Source organism: Furipterus horrens, unplaced genomic scaffold, assembly GCF_987537825.1.
Source record: "Furipterus horrens unplaced genomic scaffold, mFurHor1.1.pri manual_scaffold_17, whole genome shotgun sequence".
In the NCBI taxonomy this organism is placed as follows: domain Eukaryota; kingdom Metazoa; phylum Chordata; class Mammalia; order Chiroptera; family Furipteridae; genus Furipterus; species Furipterus horrens.
In genome coordinates, this window is record NW_028327187.1 from 54,514,062 (window position 1) to 54,537,027 (window position 22,966).

General features: G+C 37.3%; 1 protein-coding gene across 1 annotated transcript in view; it reads right to left on the reverse strand.

Annotated features, from left to right (window-relative positions):
- Window positions 1-864: 864 nt before the first annotated feature.
- Window positions 865-22,966, reverse strand: part of TBC1D8B (TBC1 domain family member 8B) — a 105,436-nt gene continuing 83,334 nt past the window's right edge. The window contains exons 11-19 of the mRNA XM_090264060.1: window positions 18,695-18,812; window positions 17,098-17,383; window positions 16,045-16,174; window positions 15,168-15,266; window positions 12,370-12,443; window positions 11,978-12,213; window positions 11,151-11,216; window positions 1,898-1,981; window positions 865-935 (exon numbers count right to left, since the gene is read on the reverse strand). Coding sequence (XP_090120186.1) covers window positions 865-935; window positions 1,898-1,981; window positions 11,151-11,216; window positions 11,978-12,213; window positions 12,370-12,443; window positions 15,168-15,266; window positions 16,045-16,174; window positions 17,098-17,383; window positions 18,695-18,812 — 1,164 coding nt within the window. The remainder of the gene's footprint in view (window positions 936-1,897; window positions 1,982-11,150; window positions 11,217-11,977; window positions 12,214-12,369; window positions 12,444-15,167; window positions 15,267-16,044; window positions 16,175-17,097; window positions 17,384-18,694; window positions 18,813-22,966) is intronic.

The window sequence follows — 22,966 nt, forward strand, 5'->3', positions numbered from 1 at the left end:
TCTGGGGGAAAAAAGAAAAAAAAAAAGAAGGGACTGGCAAGAAGTATTCAATGTGATGAAAATCAAAGATTTACAACCAAGATTACTCTATCCAGCAAAGCTATTATTTAGAATGGAAGGGCAGATGAAGTACTTCCCAGACAAGGTAAAGCTAAAGGAGCTCATCATCACCAAGCCATTATTATATAAAATGTCGAAGGGACTTACCTAAGAAAAGCAGGATCAAAATTATGAACATTAAAATGACAACAAAGTTGCAACTATCTACAGCTGAATCCAAAAAATAAGAACAAAATCCACCTGAGCAAACCAGAATAGGAACAGAATCATTGGTATGGGGATCATCTGGAGGATTATCAGCTGGGAGGGGGAAGGAGGAGAAAGGGGAAAATGGTGCAGGGATTAAGAAGCATAATTGGTTGGTACAAAATAGACAGGGGGAAGTTAAGAATAATATAGGAAAGGGTGAAGCCAAAGAACTTATATGCACTACCCATGGACATGAACTAAGCGGGGTGGGATTGCTGGAGGATGTGGGGTACTGGGCAGAGGGGAGCAAAAGGAAAAAATTGGGACTACTGTAACAACATAATCAATAAAATATACTTTAAAAAAAAGAATCTGTTTTTCCAGTCTGTATAGTTAACCCTGTTTTAAAAAACAGTAACTTGGCCCTGGCCCTCAATGTTGGTTGGGGTGTTCTTCTGTAAACTAGAGGTTGCAAGTTCGGTCCTAGGTTGGGGTGTGTAGGAGATATTTATCTCTGCACAATGTTTCTCTCCCTCTTTTCCCTACCTTCCCCTCTCTCTAGAATCAGTGGACATATTTTTAGGTAAGATTAAAAAAATAACTTAAATGATATTCTTAGGTCTTAGTACCTTTTTTAGGGCTGCTTTTTACTGATTCTGCTTCCTTCTCACTTACAGGCTTGGAAGCTAGAGGAAAAGAAGACAGTTGCAATTTGTAAAATATTTAATGAATAGCTTCTGTTAAAAAATATTTTATATGAAGGCTTATAAGCACATTATTTTCTTCAGATCATCAAATCGATTTTAGCTTACCTGACCTCCTATCATTGGAAGATAAAGTATTGAAGAACTTATACCTTAAAAAGAACAATAGGAGGAAATGCATATGAAAATATTCTTAGTAGGGAGTATACCAAATAGTATGTATTTATTTCTGGGTGGTATTTTTTTGGATATTTCCTCAAATTAAATTACATTACTTTTATTAGGAAAAGAACATACCAGAGGTCAGAAGACTGAGCTAATAGCCCTGATTGTGGCAGTAACTCATTGTGAAATCTTGCACATGTCACTACTACTTTTCAGACCTCAATGTCCTTATCTATATAAGTAAGGGACTTGATTAGATGATTTGTTAGATCTTTTCAAATTTAATGTTCAAATACTAACATGTAGTAACCATAAACACACATTAATCAGGACTTATTCTTCCATGAGACATCTGTATTTATGGCAAAGAGGCAAATGACATGAAAATAAGCTCATAACCCTTCCAAATTATGTCTTGGAGATAGACTCATCACTGTCTCCTACACCTACAGTGATTTATAATAAATATTCACTGTTTGAATAATAGTTATGATCTTCAATCAATCATCAAACTCTATTGTCTTCATTGTATGTTGAACAAGGGATGAAAATGATCTAATACATTTTAGAAACTTCTGCAACAAAAGTAGGAAAAAATGCATTTTCTTTCTAACTCTCTAGTAAACAAGAAATTCCATACATCAAACCCAAAATGTAGTTTAGTCAATCATAATTAACACCAATTTCACTACTGGTAGCTGGGCAAAAAAATATTTAAGTCAGCAAGATCTCTATTGAGTGACTAACCATCAAACATATATTTTTGAACAGATATTTACCATGGAGCTGACTGAAATAAAACAATTCTTCCTCAGAAAGTTCATCTCCCTTTGAAGGGTCCTTCAATTTCACTTCAACATAAGCTGAAAACAGATTGCCGAAATCAAATTTGCTAACAACGAGGGAAAGAAACAGGTCCTTTAACAGCTCTAGTAAATCAGGGAGCAGAGTTAAGCAAAGAGTTTCTGTAAAAGAAAGACATGTGAAGAAATGTGAAAGTGATGTTTTTCTATTGTATAGCAGGTAACAAAAAATACTTGATCACTTTGAGTTCTATTATTTCTCCTAGTTGTTTTTAAATAGTTTTCCAAGAGCCATTACAATTGAAATAAGAAATCTCTGAAAATGTGACCTCAGTCATTTAATAACATCTTCAATAATAAGGAAAATATGAAGTTGGGTGCTCTAATGGATATGTAGTGTTCTTTCTATTTTTGATCATTCTACTGGAAAATATTCATTACAATGACAATATCAGACATTTTAATGGCAATTTGACTTGACAATGTAAAGTCCTTCATAATTAAATTACTAGGTGATTTGTCTTTTTTTGTTTGTTTGTTTTCTTCCAGCTTTTCTTTATTGATTATAGTTACAATAGTTCAAATTTTCCCCCCTTTACTCCCCTCCACCCAGCATCTCCCTCCCCCAGCAATCCCCCCCCAAGTCCATACCCATGGTTCATATAAAATAACTATCCCTCCCTCTCAGATATTAAGACCCTTTGTAATCTTGTAAAGGACAATGGGCGAAGGTCTCAAGCTCCTCTAGCTGCTTCAAGCTGGACATGGTCGTCGTCCTACCTACCCTTGGGACCAGAAATCCCTAATAATAGTGGGGGTGTGGAGAGGAGGGTGGCCTTCCCACATGGGGAAGGATTGTGCAGACTCCAGGTCAGTTGGCTGTCTCCAGACAACGGCATGCTTGGTTTAACAGGCTGGCATACTTGCTGTGTTCTGGGGGCAACAGATTTGGCGAAAAGGGTTAAAAGACATCATTCAATCCATAACTACTAGATGACAAAAGGCAAGGATTAATTTTTCAATGTTCCACATTAGGGGAAAAAAAAGGGGGGGCTTCTTTGGAAGAAGGTGTGCTAGGCACATCTCGCCTGTCCAAAACACTTTTGCCCATTATATTTAGTTTGGGCTGAGGGAAATAGTTTATGTTTCCCCCCACTCAGACCTCTGGGCCCTTTCTGTCCAAGCCATTAAGATAGAAAAGAGAAACCAGTTTTAAAGTGAAGCCAACAGACCACCCCATTCTTTACCAACCCAGCCATTTAGTTCAGCCAAACCGTTGAGTCTCAGGAGGCAGCGCTACAGAGAGGATTAAGTGAGGCTTATGCATACAGACAATCACTCAGGTAATGCAGTCATAGGCTTATGCCCTTTGAAAACAGAAAACACATGTCAATTTATGCAAAACAACCAACAAACAAGTCTCTAAATCTGTAAGACTGTCTTATTGGGAAGACATCCAGTTGCAAGGCACTTGACATTCTACTTGCTTGCAACTTGAATCTCTTTGGTGATATCAAAGACATGGTTTAATTTTCAAGTGAGACCATATTTTAAATGAGAAGAAACTTTTAAGACAGTTAGCTGACCTACTTTACAGTCTACTACTGATCATTGTGATTTTCCTTGAATAATGATTTTTCTCCCTAAGATTACCCTCCTTGTCTTTAAAGGGACTACATTAAGTCCATTTTTAATTTATCCTGTTCGTTTGCATAAACATAACAAGAGCAGTAAATGATCACTTATGAACTTTAGTTCTGCTTTGCTGGAACTTACCCAAGGAACATTTAGGGTGACCCTCAGTCTGCTCTTCAGGGTACAGAAGCTGGGCCACATACCTGGCATTCATCCTTGCCTGTACACACCTGTCCTTTCCAAGTCTTTCTGGTTTTCCATTGTGCCTTAAGGTCCCTTCTAGCCATCTTTCAGGAAAACAACCTTCGTTCCTTCCCTGGAGAGATTTCTGTGGACCGCACAACCAACCATGGTAGCAGGCCTTTTATCTCGTGGGCTTTTATTACCTTTGAAAATCATTCCCAGTTCCTCAGGGCGTTTTGGTAACAACTTGAGCCCAGGTATGTCTCCTTTAGGCTTGACATTCCAGTCAAAGACTTGGTAAAAAAAAAAGGAACCTCTATTAACAACTGGTCGTATTAGGTCTATGCAAAGAAACTTAAGTCATTACTTACTTACTTAGAATGCCAACTCTGGAGAGATCAAATAGGGAGAAAAATATACAACGTGAAGGAAAATCTTTGACCTAATATTCACTGAACTGGCATTTCCATTCTTCATATTTTCATTTTTCCACCACTAAAAAATTTTTTTTGTTTGTTTTTCCATTACAGTTGTCTCACTTTTTCCCCCTCTTGCTTCCCTGTACCCTGCCCCTCCCTTCCCCCACATTCAGTCCCTACTCAGTTGCCCCTGTCCGTGGGTCATTTATACATGTTCTTTGACTTGACACTTCCCTTTCTTACCCCCTTCTCTCCCTCCCACCTCCCCCCTTGTTACTGTTAGTCTACTTCTTGTTTACATAGCTCTGGTTCAATTTTGCTCATTTGTTTGTGTGGTTCATTAGTTTCCTGTAATAGGTGACAGCATAAGTTATTTTTCTTCCATTGCCTGGCTTATTTCACTAAGCATTATTCTCTCTAGTTCCACCCATGTTGTTGCAAATGGTAGAAGTTCCTTCTTTCTTTCTGCTACATAGAACTCCATTGTGTAAATGTACCACAGTTTTTTGATCCACTCATCTACAGATGGGCCTTTAGGTTGTTTCCAGCACTTGGCTATTGTAAATAGTGCTGCTATGAACATTGGAGTGCATAGGTTCTTTTGAATTGGTGTTTCAGGATTCTTTGGATATAATCCTAGCAATGGAATTGCTGGTTCAAAAGGCAGTTTCATTTTTAGTTTTTTGAGGAAATTCCAAACTGTTTTCCATAGTGGCTGCACCAGTCTGCATTCCCACCAGCAATGCACCAGGGTTCCCGTTTCTCCACATCCTCTCCAGCACAAGTTGTTTGTTGATTTGTTGATGATGGCCATTCTGACTGGTGTGAGATGGTATCTCATTGTGGTTTTTATTTGCATCTCTCTGATGGCTAGTGATCTTGAGCATAGTTTCATATGTCTATGGGCCTTCTGTATGTCTTCTTTGGAGAAGTGTTTTTTCAGGTCCTTTGCCCATTCTTTAATTGGGTTGTCTGTCTTCTTGGTGTTGAGTCGTATGAGTTCTTTATATATTTTGGAGATCAATCCCTTGTCTGAGATGTCATTGGCGAATATATTTTCCCATATGGTTGGTTTCCTTTTCACCTTGCTGATGTTTACTTTAGCTGAGTAGAAACATTTTGTTTGATGTAGTCCCACTTGTTTATTCTTTCCTTTATTTCCCTTGCCTTAGGAGATATATCAGTGAACAAGTTGCTACATGGGATACCTGAAATTTTCCTGCCTATTTTTTCCTCTAGGACTTTTATGGTATCATGGCTTACATTTAAGTCTTTGATCCAATTTGAGTTTATTCTGGTGTATGGTGTAAGTTGGTGGTCTAGTTTCATTTTTTTGCATGTCCCTGTCCAGTTCTCCCAACACCATTTGTTGAAGAGGCTCTTTTCACTCCATTTGATGTTCTTTCCCCCTTTGTCAAATATTAGTTGACCATATGAACCTGGGTTTATTTCTGGGCTCTCTATTCTGTTCCATTGATCTATATGTCTGTTTTTATGCCAGTACCAGACTGTTTTGATTACCGTGGCCTTGTAGTATAGTTTGATATCAGGTATTGTCATTCCTCCTACTGTGTTCTGCCTCAAAATTGCTGTGGCTATTTGGGCTCTTTTTTGATTCCATATGAATTTTTGAAGTATTTGTTCTAGGTCTGTGAAATATGTTGCTGGTATTTTAATAGGGATTGCATTGAATCTATAAATTGCTTTGGGTAGTATGGACATTTTAATGATGCTGATTCTTCCCATCCATGAGCATGGTATATGCTTCCATTTATTTGTATCTTCTTTAATTTCTTTCTTCAGTGTTGTGTAGTTTTCTGAGTACAGGTCTTTTACCTCCTTGGTTAAGTTTATTCCTAGGTATTTTATTTTTCTTGTTGCTATGGTAAATTGAATTTTTCTTTCAGTTTCTATCTCTGAGTTTTTATTGTTGGTGTATAAAAATGTCTTTGATTTCTTAATAGTGACTTTGTATCCTGCTATTTTGCCGAATTCACTTATTAGGTTGAGTACTTTTTTTGTGGAGTCTATAGGGTTTTCTATGTACACTATCATGTCATCTGCAAATAATGACAGTTTTACTTCCTCTTTTCCAATTTGGATGCCTTTTATTTCTCTTTCTTGTCTGATTGCTGTGGCTAGAACTACCAAGACTATGTTGAATAGGAGTGGAGAGAGCGGACATCCTTGTCTTGTTCCTGACCTCAGGGGGAATGCTCTCAGTTTTTGCCCATTGAGTATGATGTTGGCTTCAGGTTTCTCATATATGGCCTTTATTATGTTGAGGTATGCTCCCTCTATTCCAATTTTGCTGAGAGTTTTTATAATAAATGGGTGTTGTACTTTATCAAATGCTTTTTCTTCATCTATTGATATTATCATGTGGTTTTTGTCTTTCATTTTGTTTATGTGGAGTATTACATTTATTGATTTGCGAATATTAAACCATCCTTGCATCCCTGGGATGAATCCTACTTGATCGTGGTGTATGATCTTTCTAATGTGTTGCTGGATCCGGTTTGCCAATATTTTGTTGAGGGTTTTAGCATCTATGTTTATCAATGATATTGGCCTGTAGTTTTCTTTCTTTGTTGTGTCTTGACCTGGTTTTGGAATTTGGGTTATACTGGCTTCATAGAATGAGTTTGGCAGTGTTCCCTCTTCTTGTATCTTTTGCAATAGTCTGAGGAGGATAGGAGTTAGTTCTTTCCTAAATGTTTTGTAGAATTCACTTGTGAAGCCATCCGGTCCAGGGCTTTTGTGTGCTGAGAGTTTTTTGATTACTGCTTCAATTTCAGTAGCTGTTATTGGTCTATTCAGACTTTCTACTTCTTCTTGATTCAGTTTGGGAAGACTATAGGTTTCCAGGAATCTGTCCATTTCCTCTAGGTTGTCAAATTTCTTGCCATACAGTTATTCGTAATAATTTCTTATAATCCTTTGTATTTCTGTGGTATCAGTTGTGATTTCTCCTGTTTCGTTTTTGATTTTATTTATTTGGGTCCTCTCTCTTTTTTTCTTGATGAGCCTGGTTAAAGGCTTGTCAATTTTGCTCGTCTTTTCAAAGAACCAGCTCCTACTTTTGTTGATCTTTTGAATTGTTAGTTTAGACTCTATGTCATTTAATTGTGCTCTGATCTTGATGATTTCCTTCCTTCTACTTGATCTGGGCTTTGGTTGTTGTTCTTCCTCTAGTTCTTGTAGCTGTAGGGTTAAATTTTTTATTAGAGATTCTTCTAGCTTTTTTAGGTAGGCCTGTATTGCTATGAGCTTTCCTCTCAGGACTGCTTTCGCTGTATCCCATAGGTTTTGGGTTGTTGTGTGTTCATTATCATTAGTCTCCAGAAACTTTTTGATTTCTTCCTTGATGTCATTGTTAACCCATTCATTATTTAATAGCATGTTATTCATTCTCCATGAGTTTGAATGTTTTTGAGTTTTTTCCTTGAGGTTGATTTCCAGTTTTAAGCCATTGTGATCTGAGAAGATGCTTGATATAATTTCAATTTTCTTGAATTTGTTAAGGCTTGTTTTGTGTCCTACCATGTGGTCTATCTTGGAAAATGTTCCATGTGCACTTGAGAAGTATGTATATTTTGCTTCTTTGGGATGAAAACTTCTATATATATCGACTAAGTCCATTTGATCTAGAGTGTTGTTCAGTGCCTCAATATCTTTGTTGTTTCTTTGCTTCGAAGATCTGTCCATTGTTGACAATGGGGTGTTAAAGTCCCCTACTATGAGTGTATTGCTGTCTATATCTTTCTTGGAGTCTTTCAAAATTTTCCTTATATATTTGCGTGCTCCTAAGTTGGGTGTATATATATTTAGAAGGGTTATATCTTCTTGATGGATTTTTCCCTTAAGTATTATGAAATGCCCTTCGTTGTCTCTTTTTATGGACTTTGCTGTGAAATCTGTTTTGTCTGATATAAGTATTGCTACCCCGGCTTTTTTTTCATGTCCATTTGCTTGAAATACTTTTTTCCATCCTTTTACTTTCAGTCTGGGTAGATATTTTGTTCTAAGGTGGGTCTCTTGTAGACAGCATATATGTGGGTCATTCTTTCTAATCCATTCAGCTACCCTATGTCTTTTAATTGGAGCGTTTAATCCATTTACATTTAAGGTTATTACCGATAAGTACTTATTCATTGTCATTTTTCCCCGTTGTACTCGTGTTCTTCTCTGTCTCTCTCTGTTTCTTTATCTTCTTAGAGCAGACCCTTTAGCATCTCTGGCATTGCTGGTTTGGTGGAGATATATTCTTTTAGCGTTCTTTTGTCTTGGAGGATCCTTATTTCACCCTCCATTTTGAATGAGAGCTTTGCTGGGTATAGTATTCTAGGTTGTAGACCTTTGTTTTTCATTGCTTGGAATATTTTTTGCCATTCCCTTCTGGCTTGTAGTGTTTCTGCTGAGAAATCTGAGGATAGCCTTATTGGAGCTCCCTTGTATGTTATTAGTTGTTTCTGTCTTGCTGCTTTTAGGATCCTCTCTTTGTCTTTGAATGTTGCCATTTTAATTATGATGTGTCTTGAGGTGGGCCTGTTGGGATTCATCTTCATTGGGACCCTCTGTGCTTCCTGGACTTGCGTGACTCTTTCTCTCCTCATGTGAGGGAAGTTTTCTGTCATTAGTTTTTCAAAGAGGTTTTCTATCCCTTGCTCTTCTTCTTCTCCTTCTGGAATTCCTATGATACGGATATTATTACGTTTCATGTTGTCCTGCAGCTGTCTTAGGGCCTCTTCAGTCTTCCGTCTTTTTTCATTTTGTTGCATTGTCTGGGAGTTTTTGTGTACATTGTCCTCCAGCTCGCTGATCCGATCTTCTGCTTCCTCTAGCCTGCTTTTAATACCTTCTACTGTGTTCTTCAATTCAGAGATCGTATTCTTCATTTCCTCCTGGCTCTGATTGATAGCTTCTATGTCCTTTTTCATGCTCGTGTAATTCTCTGTGAGTTCCTTGTTGTTTTTATGGAGTTCCTTGTAGTTTCCCTGGAGTTCTTTGTAGTTTCCGCTGAGCTCATTCAGCTTCTCCATAATCCATGTTTTGAATTCCATATCTGATAGTTCGCTCCCCTCTATTTCATTTTGCACTCTTTCTGGGGATTCTACCTTTCCTTTTAATGGGAGGTTGTTTCTTTGTCTCCCCATTTTTGTGACTCCTATTGTTTGTTGGTGCTTCTTAGAATGATCTACACTTCCTGGATCTGCCTCTGGTGGCGTCAGATCATGTACCAGTCTGGCCCTGGGCAGCCTGTTGGAGACTTCCAGGGACCTACTGCTATTGTCTGTCTTCTTTAATTGTTAATCTATTCAATCTGTGATTAGCTGTCAGGCTTAAGGACCGTGGGTGTGGCAGCTTAATTCCTGTAGGCAGGGCTTTTGCTTCCCCTCAGGCTGACGCCACTTGGAGGGGAATGATCTACCCACAGTACTGGGGATGAGTCAGCACTGGGACCCAGTCGGCTGCTCCTCCAGTTCTCCCCTCAAAGCCACCATGCCAAACTCTCCCCAAGTGTCTCCAGTCCTCTCTGCCTTCCCTCTGCTTGAACCCAGGGTAAGTGGTGGTCAAAATATTTTCGTATGTGATCCACTTAACAGTTCTTTTTCTCCTGCTGTTTCTCTCCAGCTAGCAAGAAACCCTGTGGCTTTTCGCTTTTCACAGCTGATACTATTTTACTTTCCACTCTGTTGCTGTAAGCTGGGAAGCCCAGCTGGGGGTTTAGACCCTGCCCTTCTCAGGGGGAATCCCCAGCTGCTGAGCTGTTTCTCAGTCCCTTCAGCAGCCACCCGTGTGAGCCCAGCCAGCCCTTCCGCATCTCCACACTCCCTACCGGTCAAGTTGTGATGTAGCGGCCTTTTCTGTCTCTCCCTTGTTATAAGACTTCTTTCCAGCTAGTGTTCGGTTGGTTATTCCAGATGATTTCTCCAAAATTAAGTTGTAAATCCAGACTGGTCCTGGGAGGAGGTTAGTGTAGCTTCCACTTACTCCTCCGCCATCTTGGATCTCCCCTGTCTTTTGTTTTTAATGTTGTGTTTACGATCCGAGAGGGTGAAAAGTTAAAGACGGCGTTCAGATTTTTGGTCTGGTAAAAGCATGTTTCCTGGTTGTCCTGGGAAGACTCTAAAAGAGATCCCAAGTGTAGCTTTAGACAATGCTGTTTGTTTTTGTGAATTACTTTATCTAAGCTAAAAAATACTTTTGCAATATTCCTTTAGTTTAAAGACTAGGACTGTTTTCCCAAAATATGGATCAGCCTTGGAAAAGGCAGCATCTTAAAGTTAATGGGAAACACTTAAGTCAACTGGAACAGTGTAGTAACTCTGAGGCAGTATGGTAGAACAGAAAAAACCTGAGCTATGGGGTCAGACCTCCACTTGAATCCCAGCTATGCAATGTAGCTGTGTGATCTTAAGCAAGTAATTAAATCTCTCTGACCCTTAGTTTCCTTATTATCAAAATTGGAAGTATTATATAATACCACCTTTCAGAAATATTGTGAGAAGTAAATATAAGAATGCATGTAAAGTAAATGCCTTGACAGAGAGCAAGTCCTCACTCAATAAATGACAGCTTTTGTTTCCTTTTCCAAATGTTCACTGTCCCTGGCTTGGTCTCATTTTTCTGAATAATTTGTAGTATCTGACAAGTTAAATTCTAGTCTCTAATGACAACAACAATAAAAATTCAACATTATATAAGTATTCAAATGGTAGTAGCTCTTATATACAAACTATCATTAAATTGAGTGACCACCCACAGGAGGGAAATTTGTGAACCCATCTGTTACACATACTCTCTTCTATAGATTTCACTGTATCTATACATCAGCAAAAGTACTAGTAGTAAGATCCACAGACCACAATAAAGAAATGACCTTATATATTGAACATTCTGTTATTTGTTAAAATGGGATTATATCTCTAATTATCCTTTTTAAAATAGAGTCAACTCCTATACATCATTAAAGACTGTTAAATTCTTACCTGGAGGCATATACAGCTTAAAAAGTAGTTTAAGCTTCTCAGTAAAACTTCCATTGTACATTATGTCTGTTAAATAAAATTGAATTGTGAATAGTCACATATCCAAAGGATATTCAATCAATTTCAGCACTACAGATCAATTAAGGTACAGATAGTAGCCAGGAATTAGAATTCAGAAACCTTCTGTTACTTAAGTTAACAGTTAAATAACCACCCAGTCAGCCAGATTCTCTCCACCTAGTATGTAAGAAAAATCCCCTTTGTCAGAGCAATAAAATGCTCTTCCTGCTGATCTTCCTTCCCCCAACCTCAGATTTCTTTTTTCTTTTGCATGTGTTCATATGCCTCATTTGAGGAAGGAACTCCTCTTCAAGGGGCAATCCCTGATAAGAAAGCATGCTTGTGTGGTAGAAAAAAAAGGAATGATAAAACTGGTAACCTATTTCCAGATACAACATGTATGTTGGATATTTTTCTACTACTGTCAACCACTATGTTGTTGAATTTTTACTGAGGAAGAAAGTCCTCTTGAAATATCCATTTTCCTGAGTGTGGAAAAATCAGAACATTCTCTTCCTTCATGTTAATCGTTAGAATATCCATATCAAAAAAATTGCTTTTTTTTGAAGGGTTGGGGCAAAACGATACCAATATACTTAGATATAGCAAAAACACAAAAAAAGGGCCCAGTTATTGCTAAAGCTGGAGACAATGTACCTCAGGCTAATAAAAATTTGATTTAATTGGCAATAATAGGCAGTACAAGTATTTTTAGGGATACCTTTATTTTTTGTTTGAAAAAATAAAATTATTCAGCATCATCCTACCAATTGCAGAGGAGAATTCTTTGAAGTTTGTTAGGCAGTCAGAGTTTTTGTCCAACAATCTGAATATCCATGAAGCTAGTGAGTCTTTGTTTGCAGAAGAAGCCCAGGGACTCAACAAGTAATATAACAGTCTGAACTGCTGGCAATCGATCTGATACTGTTCCAAATATGGTAGACTGGAGTCATGGTGCTTCAATACTGGACAACTCAAACACCAACAATAAGAAAAAAAACAGCTCTTTCTATTAAAAACAAATAGAAAAGGAAAGTCATTAAATCAGCAAAAGTAATTTTATAAGATTTTTTCTTTTAAACATGTCTACTAAAATAATTAAATACAAAATATTTGTGATAAAAATTTTAAGAAGAGTATTATTATTCATTTAAAGAACAGTACTTTAAACATGACATAAAGCTCATCCAATTCAAGAAGGCTCAATTTCACATCCTGTGATACAACACGCAACTTTAAAAAGATTAAATGTAATTTAGAATACTTCAGTATAGAAATTCTCTTTGACTCTATTTAGAATTCTTCCCCTGCCAAAGCAAAACAGTTTTTTTCTAACTTTTAAAAAGAATTACAAATGTAAATGAATCTAGTTTGCCCTTTAAAAAAGTTGTACATGGAATACAGAAGAATTCTACTCTTATATGTCCAAAAAGTGTTACATCTAATAAGTCAGTAACATGCCATTTAATAAAGCAACATAAATAAATCTGTAGCTTTTATATGCACAGCAATAAACAAATTTTTAAAAATGTAAAGAAAAAAGTTCTCATTCATATTAGCAACAAAAGCATCAAAAGCATAGAAGCAGATAAACCAACAAGAAATATATAAGACCTATATCATAAAAACTATAAATGCTTACTAAAGGACATTTTAAAAATCATTAAAATGAATATTAAAAACTTTAAAAAAGACTCAACAGATTTCAAAATGGACCATAAAGCCATAGTAGGTAAAACGGTGTAGTATTGTTGCAGAAAAAGAGACTCTAGTAATAAACCAATGTATGCATATAAGTATTTAACACATGAAAAAGGCAGAGCACAGTAATAATGAACTAGTGAATAAATGGTATTCAAACAATAGGCTTTTTCAGTTGGAAAAAATACCAGTAGAGACCTATCTCGCAATACAAACAAAATATATAATTTATTTAGGTGTAGTGAAGATCTAAATGTTTTTAAAAACCAAAGCAATACCAGTACTATAAGCCAATATGAGAAAGTATGTTTATAAATTATAAAATTTTATATACAAAAGGCTATTTGCTAAATTTGACATAAAATCTACTAATTATGTAAGAAATAAAAGATTTAACTTCATAAAATTTTGAAACTTACACATTCTGAATATAGCCTAAAGAAAATTAAAAGAAAAAAGACTGAGGGGAAATATTAGTCACAAAAATAACTAACAATAAATTAATACCACTAGTGTATAAAAAGCTCCTACAATCAATAAGAAAAGACAAAAAAGCTCATAGAAAAATGAACAAAGGCTATGAATAGGCAATTAAGAGAAGAAATTTTTGAAAAACCTAATAAACGTGATCAGTGAAATAAAAAAGACAACTTTATTTTTTTACCTATCAAATTGGCACAAATTCAGGATTTTTAATATCTGACGTTAGTGGGAGTGTGAGAGAAAAGGGAATTTGTACACACTGTAGGTGGGACTATAATTTGGTACAGATCATTTGGAGAATAATTTGGCAGGACCTGTCAATTTTCAAATGGGCAAACCCTTTGATCTAGCTTCTACTTCCAGGAATCTACCTTACAGACATACTCTTAGAAACATGTGAAAATAGATATACAAGGATGTTTAGATATGGTAGTACTTATAAGAGCAAAAAATACTAAATTTATATCAATAAGAAATAAAGTATACCATATCCATACTATAGTATACTATTCAGTACATTAAGAAAAGTAAGCTAGATCTGTATGTACTAATAAGCAATGACCATGATATATTTTTGAATGAAAAGTTGCAGAACAAAATGACTGGTATGCTCTCATTTTAAAAAACTGTGTTATCTGCCCTTACCGTTGCACACACATTTATGTCTATAGATATACAGAAAAATGATCTGGAATGATATATGCCAAATCATTTTAATATTTGTTACTCCTGGGGTAGGAAACCTTTACTTTTTTACATTTCTGGAATATCTGAATAATTTATAATAAGCGTGTATTACTTTAGTGTTTTTAAAAGTTAAGATATGAAAACCAAAACAAGGGGGCTCTATGCTAATTATGTCACAATAACGTTGCTGATTTAATGGAAACCTAAACCTGGAGTCTTAAGAAATGTTAATCTTCCCAGATTTGTAGCTTTGAGGACTTGCCCTTTAAGAAAGTAAGTTTACAAATAAACAATACATGGTCATGACAAAAGCTCAAACAGTACAGAAGGATATATACAGCAAAGTAAAGTTCTCCCTCTTCTGATCAGTACTCTATTAATCCCAATCACCAGAGGCAATCAATATTAATATCTTCTTATATAGTCATCCAAATATTAAAATATGAGAATTTTCAAAAATGCTGCTAGATATTTTTCACTCTATCTTAGGTATCCAGGATAATAATACATATGAGCAGCCCTGATTACTATGTAAGTCAGCTGTTCTTATTGATAAAGCACATCACAAATATGTTATGCTCAAATGCCTACATCATAGTATTCACTACTGAAGGCCAAAAAATACAAAAAATATTGGAGAAACAAACATAATGGACTGAGTGAAAAAGGTGAAGAGACTGAGCAGTACAGATTAGTAGTTACAAAATAACCATGGGAATGTAAAATACAGCATAAGAAATACAGTCAATAACATTGTAATAACTAAGTATAATACCAGGTGGATACTTGAAATATTGAAGGGAACACGTTGTAAAGTATATGATTGTCTAATTACTATACCAAACACCTGAGACTAATACAAAATAATATTGAATGTATACTGTAATTTAAAAAAAAAGAAATAAAGTAGTTCTGTCCCCAGAAGAAAACATATTTCTTCTCAAAAAATTTATAGTAAGCTAAGCTATGGCAAGAATCTAGATCAAATATTTAGTTATTCTCATTTTCTTTACATAGAATTATAATTTTTAAAAAGTTTAAGAAAAAATTGTCATTCCAATTGATTTCCATTTGGTGGTTACTCACCACATTCTGCTTTGTTGTTTCCTCTAGAGTCTGTATTACATACAACCTATTTTGACAGCACATGCTGTATATATCTTCACAACAAATATTACCATATTTCTACAAAAAATATGATTTTAGTGAATACTCATTCATAATAAATACCCGCTTCTCTTTTTTCCTTTTTAAAGATTTTACTCATTTATTTTCAGAGAGAGGGGAATAGAGGAAGAAAGAGAGGGAGAGAAACATCAACGTGTGTGAGAAACATGGATCAGTTGCCTCTTGCACACCCCCAACTGGGGACTTGGCCAACAACCCAGGCATGTGCCCTGACTGGGAATCAAACTGGTGACCTTTTGGCTCACAGGCCAGTGCTCAATCCACTGAGCCACACCAGCCAGGGCAATACCCACTTCTCTTACAATTCAATTTCATCAGACTCAATTCTCAGAGGCCTTCATTCTATTTCTAGCTATTTTCTTAAGTTGTTCAGTGATTATGCAAATTCTCACTTTCCACATTTCATTTTCTCTAAATATTTACTGGAGAGAATTCCATCTATTATGTGCTTAGAATAAGTATAAGAACATTGCTAAAATTCTTAGTTTATAAGAAGAGAATACTTTTCTCCTTTTCATATAGTGATATTTAAAAGTTGTCATTATTTGCAAAAGCAAGTGAACACAGTTTCATTTAATGATAAGCAAATGGAAGCAGAGGAGGCTACATAATTTAGGAACAGTTCATAGAACTAATTTTTAAAGTGAAGTTGTATTTTAAAATTATATCTTTACTTGTATTATTATCTTACTCTTAATATCCCACTAGAGACATAACTATAAAATGATTATTTTAAATATGCTATGTAATTATATTTATGATATTAAAATCTTACCTCATTTGACTCTCTAATCAAATCTGTAATATCCACTCTAATATGATTTCTTTTTTCATCACTCACATTTGAACCCTGCTGAACACTTGAAGGCAATGGGCTACCCTTATTAGTGATACTGTCAAAGAACCTATCCAAAAATGATAGTAATGCAATAATTAGTGGAAGTAAAAAACAGAAAAAAATGACAGCTAATTTCTCCATAGTTAGAGGTTAATTTCAACCAATGGAATATAAGGTTCATAAAGACATGTAAAGAGAAATAAGAATAGGTACATCAAGGCCATTACATAGTAAGTACTAAATGCTAGGGTGAGGTATTTATTTTTTCTTTTTTTAAATTATATTTTATTGATTATGCTATTACAGTTGTCCAGAATGTTTCCTGTTTTGCCCCCCTCCACCCAGCACCCCCCACTCCCTCTGGCAATCCCTCCACCATTGTTCATGTCCATGGATCATACATATAAGTTCTTTGGCTACTCTATTTCCTACACTGTACATACCCATGGCTATTCTGTAATTACCTACTTGTACTTCTTAATCCCCTCACCTCTGCACAAAATGGGATTTGATGTGCCATTATAACAGTTACACAATTAAACATTCATTTCACATATATATATACATAGTACACACACATACACACCACAGTGCTTTAACACAAAGCAGCATTCATAAAAAAGACACTAGGAAAATAAAGCTCAGCCTACCACCTGGAAACCAGAACAATTTCTCCCACTGGATATTCAACGTTATCAACCACCCATCCCCCTTCAAATTAGTTTTACACAGTGACACTTAATCGCTCAAACTTGGGCTAATAAATCAATAAAATTAGTGGCTTACTTCAAAGTGATTTGCTTTTGTTATATTCTATTTGAAACGGGAGTAGACTTTAGGCCTAGTTTTTTTCATTCAACTAGCTTTGTGACCTTGGGCCAATTGCTTCAACTTTTTAGGCTTACTTTTTCCTCACTTGTAAAATAAGGAATTGAAGAACATAATCTCTAAAGGGCTCTTTGGATTTAAATATTATGGTTCTAACAGTACCTGTTTAAAGCTGTCACAGCTTCAGCATCATCTTTACATGCCAGCAGTCTGTCTAAATTATAGTCAAGTATTGCCAATCCTAGTTGTAAAATGGCCTTTATTCCATCATAGAAGAAACAGTCTACCACATTCACTGCACTTTCAATAGGTAGCACACTAATAAAAAGTGTGAGGAACCATGAGAGAGAAACCAAGGAAAAGAATATCATATCAGTCATGTGTTCTGTCAGCTGAGGAAGGTGATCCCTGATAAGTTCTTCAAAGACAGCTTGATCTACCAAGGCACCTGGAGAACATAAAAAGAAGTTTAAAAATGAATACCTTTCAAAAGACTTGTTTCTGATAGTTCCCACTTGTATTAGTACACTGATATATATCATTTTTCTCTAAATTGTGTCTTGCATCAAAAAGCACTTGAGAAACTCAATTCAAGTTAATTTGAACAATTATTTATTGAATTGTTATTATGTGTAGAAACCTGCTATACACCAATTAATGAAATGGTGTCATCTTCAATAAGCTCAATATCTAGCAGAACTTAAATATACAAATAACTAAAATTAAAGTCCATACAATCAATGACCTAGCCATGATAGTGAAGGCTTATGAGGGTACAAAGGAGAGAGACCATGTATGGTTTTAAGGTAGGAGATCACAGATCTATAAATATTTGATGACTAAAGAAAATACTACTCAATTAACAAACCAAGAACTTGGTTCTTCTTTCAAATTTTTCATATATCTATATAATTCAAATAAGTGTGAAGATTCTAAGCTAATTAAAACCTATCTCTCATCAAGAAATTATCCAGCAGCTCTTGATGCTTCAGATCACAATTGTTTTAGCAATAGAGAAAGAATAAACTTAAAATTTCTATTTTATTAAGAAACAGAGCAGCCCTGGCCAGTGTGGCTTAGTTGGTTGGAGCATTCTCCCATAAACTGGAAGGTTGCAAGTTTCATTCCTGGTCAGAGCAGAGGCCTAGGTTACAGGTTTGACCCCTGGTTAGGGCACAAACAGGAGGCAACCAATCGATGTTTCTCTCCACATCAATGTTTCTCTCTTTCTCGCTCACTTCCCCTCTCTATGAAATAAAACTAAGTTCTTGGGTGAGCATAAAGATAAAAGAAACAAAGAATGTTAAAAAAAAAAGCAACATATTGCTCTGGTTGATGTGGCTGGTTGGTTGGAGCATCGTCCCAGTCCCATAAACTGAAAGGTCGCAGGTTTGATTTCCGGTCAGAGAACATGCCTAGGTTGTGGGTTCAATCCCTGGCTAGCTGGGTACAAGGGGCAACCAATCAATGTTTCTCACACTGATGTTTCTCTCCCTCCCCCTCTCCCTCCCTTCCCCTCTCTCTAAAATCAATGTTCATGTCCTTGGGTGAGGATAAAAAACAGCAACATATTATACAATCATTATTCATTTCAAAAAGTTCCTTTCTTGAGCATGTCAATGAATGTGACATTTTGCTACTTCTTGCATTTGATCATTTCTTCCATGTGATAGGTAATTGGATAGACAAGAGGCATACAAATTGTTTAGAAAAGAAATATGTACTTCTTTGTGTGTGTGTGTGTGTGTGTGTGTTTTACCAATGATGCGACGATTAAAATAATCAGGCAACATTCGTTCACATACGGCAACCAAAAGCCAAAAAGCTTCTTCCTCTTTTGCATACAGAAGCCACACTGAACTCAAAATGTTCATTGCCTAAAATTTATAGAAAGATAAAGTCTTTTAGACAATCAATTCATTTAAATTACTTTTCAAAAAACGTCTATTGATAAATTTCAATAAATAGGATCGATATGTAATGTTTTGGTGCTCAACCCATTATAAATGAATCAGTGGCAGAGTCAGCTATCCACCATAATTCACACCCCCTTCTTCAATAGTATCTGGACATATGTGTGCTCAGCTACATATTTTGAAGAACTCTTTTTAAATAGGTGTGGCCATGAGACTAATACTCTAACAGAATGTAGGTGATAAATCAAAATTACAACTAAACTATAGAAAAATCATCATCCAGAACTGCCTGAAATCTGGCTGAATGGAAGTCCTACAACTAGGGAATGAATAAGAAGCCACACGGAGGCTGGTAGGAGAGGTGGAGATTGCAGAACGATATGGTCCCACACACACATGTGGCAAATAAAAATTGTGAGGGATATGTGAGCTGCAGAGGATGCCCCTGAGAAGCAAGGCCCACAAACCCAGGGTTCCAATGCCAGAAGAGGAGTCTCCATAACTTCTGGCTGCAAAAACCAGTGGGGATTAAGGCTGAGGGAAACAGAGGACCACTGAAGTCCCAGGGATGAAGAGCTTACTCAGACTCACTCCCTCTGAACTCCAGTGTCAGGGGAGCAGTGCAAAAGGCATTCAAGACTCATGAGGAAGAATTGAACTGCCCAGCATCAGGGCAAAACTGGGGGTGGGGACAGCTCTCTCACATGCAGAAATGCTGGCAGAGGCTATTATTCCTTCAATGAACCCTCCCCACACAGAGCTGGCAGGTGGGCACCATATCTGAGACTCCATCAACATGGATTACACTATTTGCCCCACCCTGATGATTCCCTGAGGCACTGCCCCACCCAACATTTGGACCCCTCCAAAATGTTTACAGTTGGTTTTCAATATGAATGGTCTGTTCAGGCTCATGCTTCCGATTTCCCTAATATCTCTCAAATAAGCAGTGTCTGGCCTCAGTGTGCCCCATACCTCTTGCTAAGTGGCCCCAGGCCTGGCACTATCAAGAGCCAGCCTTGGTTTATACCTTATCCTTGCCTGAGCACCTCCAAACCCAGTACAAGTAGCAGCCATCTACAGATTGCTTTGTAGTTTATGTTAGGTGACTCCGGGCAGAACTTAGGTGGCAGCTGACCTTGGCCTACATGTCCAGGGAGGCCCCAGACCACTGCACATAGCGGACAACTTCAGACCACATCAGAGAACTACCACTCAACCACCTCCACAAATGATACACTCAAGGGGCAGACTGAGAGCACCACTATCCTGCTGAAGTAAGTCCTGCTGTGTGGGGTTGGCACCTGCAGAGCTGATTCTCCACAATGATCAGAGATCCATGGTCACAGCCAGTTCTTGGAGCTGACTGGCTCAGGGATAAATTCCTCCCAGTGATGTGCCAAGAGCAATCAAGGCTCAACTACAACAGGAGGGTGTACATAGCCTGGGGCATGCACCTTGAGTGCCCAAATTAGGTGATCAGGGAGGCTGTGACACTGGACACTACAGAATGCCTACTACATTAGTCCAAGTTACCAGGACCAGGAGTCATAGCAGCTCTACCTAATTATTAGAAACAAATATAGGGAGACAGTCAAAATGAAGAGACAAAGAAACACATCCCAAATGAAAGAACACAACAAAACTCCACAAGAAGACCTGAACAAAATGAAGACAAGCAACCCACTAAATGCTGAGTTCAAACACTGGCCAAGATGGAGGCCTAGACAGACATGCTGTATCTCCACACACAGCTAAGAAGGAATACAACTACCTCAAGACTAGAGACAACCAGAAGTTCGAGCTACATGGAAGTCTAACAAACAAAGATATAAAGAAGAAATACTCATCCAGACAGGTAGGAGGGACAGAGCCAAAGCAGAGAGGATGCAGTATGATGGCAGCAGCAGTGGTGGCAGCGGTAGGCTGCTGGAAAGCACAGTCACACATTTTAAAAGTCAGGAGGGACACTTGGGGAGTCTCCTCAGCACCAGACCAGACCGCACAGCTCATGGTCCTGGCGCCCAGGAAAATGAAGCCTCATTGCGTCTGACTGTGCAAACCAGTGAGGGTTGGGGTGGAGGAAAAAACTGCCAGCCTCTCAGCAGAGTCCACTTGTTTAAAGGGCCACCACAATCCTTGACCATCCGCAGACCCACCCACTCCGGGAACGATGGCCAGGGTAACACCAAGAGAGATGCCAGTCCCATACAGAAGTAGAAGAAGTGCCTGGAAAAAAGGTGAGTGCTGAGCTAGCGGCATTGTTCCCTCTCATACCCCTCCCCCACATACAGAGCCACAACGTGGTGAAACAGGTTGCCCTCTACTGAGGAGAAACCTAAGGCTCCACTACTTACAATGTAAAAGGAGTGACAGCTCTAACTAAGACACAGAGGCAAACAAACACAGGAACCTGTCAAGATGAGGATACAGAGAAATATGGCCTAAAAGGGGGAACAGATCAAGGTTCCAGTGAGAGAACTAAGTGATTAGGAAATAGCCAACCTAATAAATCAGGAGATAGCCAACCTAACAAATGCAGAGTTCAAAAAACTAGTCATAAAGATGCTCACAGGCTTGACAGATATGCTTAAGTATGGCAAATGCATAAGGGAAGAAGTGAAGGTTATGCTAAATGAAACGAAGGAAAATCCACACAAAACCAATGGGGAAGGGAAGAAAAATAGGGTTTAAAATAATGATTTGGAACATAAGGAAGAAAAAAACAGTTGCCCATTATAGAATGAGGAAACAAGAATTGAAAAAAATGAGGAGAGGTTTAGGAACCTCTGGGACAACTTTAAACATGCCGACATTCAAACCACAGGGGTGCTAGAAGGAGAAGAGGAAGAGCAAAAATTTGAAAGCTTATGTGAGAAAATAATGAAGGAAAACTCCCCATATCTGGTGAAGAAAACAGACATACAAGTCCAGGAAGCACAGAGAGTCTCAAACAAGCTAGACCCAAAAAGGACCACACCAAGACATATCATAATTAAAATGCCAAAGGTTCAAGATAAAGAGAGAATCTTAAAAGTAGCAAGAGAAAAGCAGAGAGTTACCTACAAAGGGGTGCCTATAAGACTACCACCTGATTTCTCAAAAGAAACTTTGCAGGCAAGAAGGGACTGGCAAGAAGTATTCAATGTGATGAAAAGCAAGGACTTACGATCAAGATTACTCTATCCAGCAAAGCTATCATGGAGAATGAAAGGGCAGATAAAGTGCTTCTCAGACAAGGTAAAGCTAAAGGAGCTCATCATCACCAAGCTATTATTATATGAAATGTTAAAGGGACTTACTTAAGAAAAAGAAGATCAAAACTATGAACGTTAAAATGACAACAAACTCACAACTATCAACAACTGAATCTAAAAAATAAGAACAAAATCCAACTAAGCAAACCAGAATAGGAACAAAATCATAAGTTTGGGGATCATTTGGAGGGTTATCAGCTAGGAGGGGGAAGGGGGAAAATGGGGAAATGAGGATTTGGAAGCATAATCAGTTGGTACAAAATAGACAGGGGGAAGTTAAGAATAATATAGGAAAGGGTGAAGCCAAAGAACGTATATGACAACCCATGGACATGAACTAATGGGGGTGGGATTATTGGAGGGAAGGGAGGTACTGGGCAGAATGGAACAAAGGGGAAAAAACTGAAACTACTGTAACAACATAATCAATAAAATATACTTAAAAAAAAAACACACTGGTTACAAGTATGCTCAATAAACTTACTTCAACAGCTTAAAAAATGACCAGTCATAAATAAAGAATACACTAACCCAAATGAAGAACAATTTATAGGGAATCAACAGTAGAGCAGAGTGACTCACAGTCAGCTAGCTGGAGGGAAAGTCCTACCAAAGAGCAACACAACAACAACCAAAATCCAAGTACAACCAGACAGTCCAAATGAATGGCATAAGGGCATCCCAAGAGCATCAAGTTCAGAGATCAAGGAGTCTGCACCATTGAATCCCACAGGACTCCTACTACAGAAGGTTACAACACAAAGACAGTAAGTCAAAGCAGAATAATCTAAGAAGTAGAAACAAACAAGAGAGGATCCATAAAAATGGGGAGACAAAGAAACAACTACTCATCTAAAG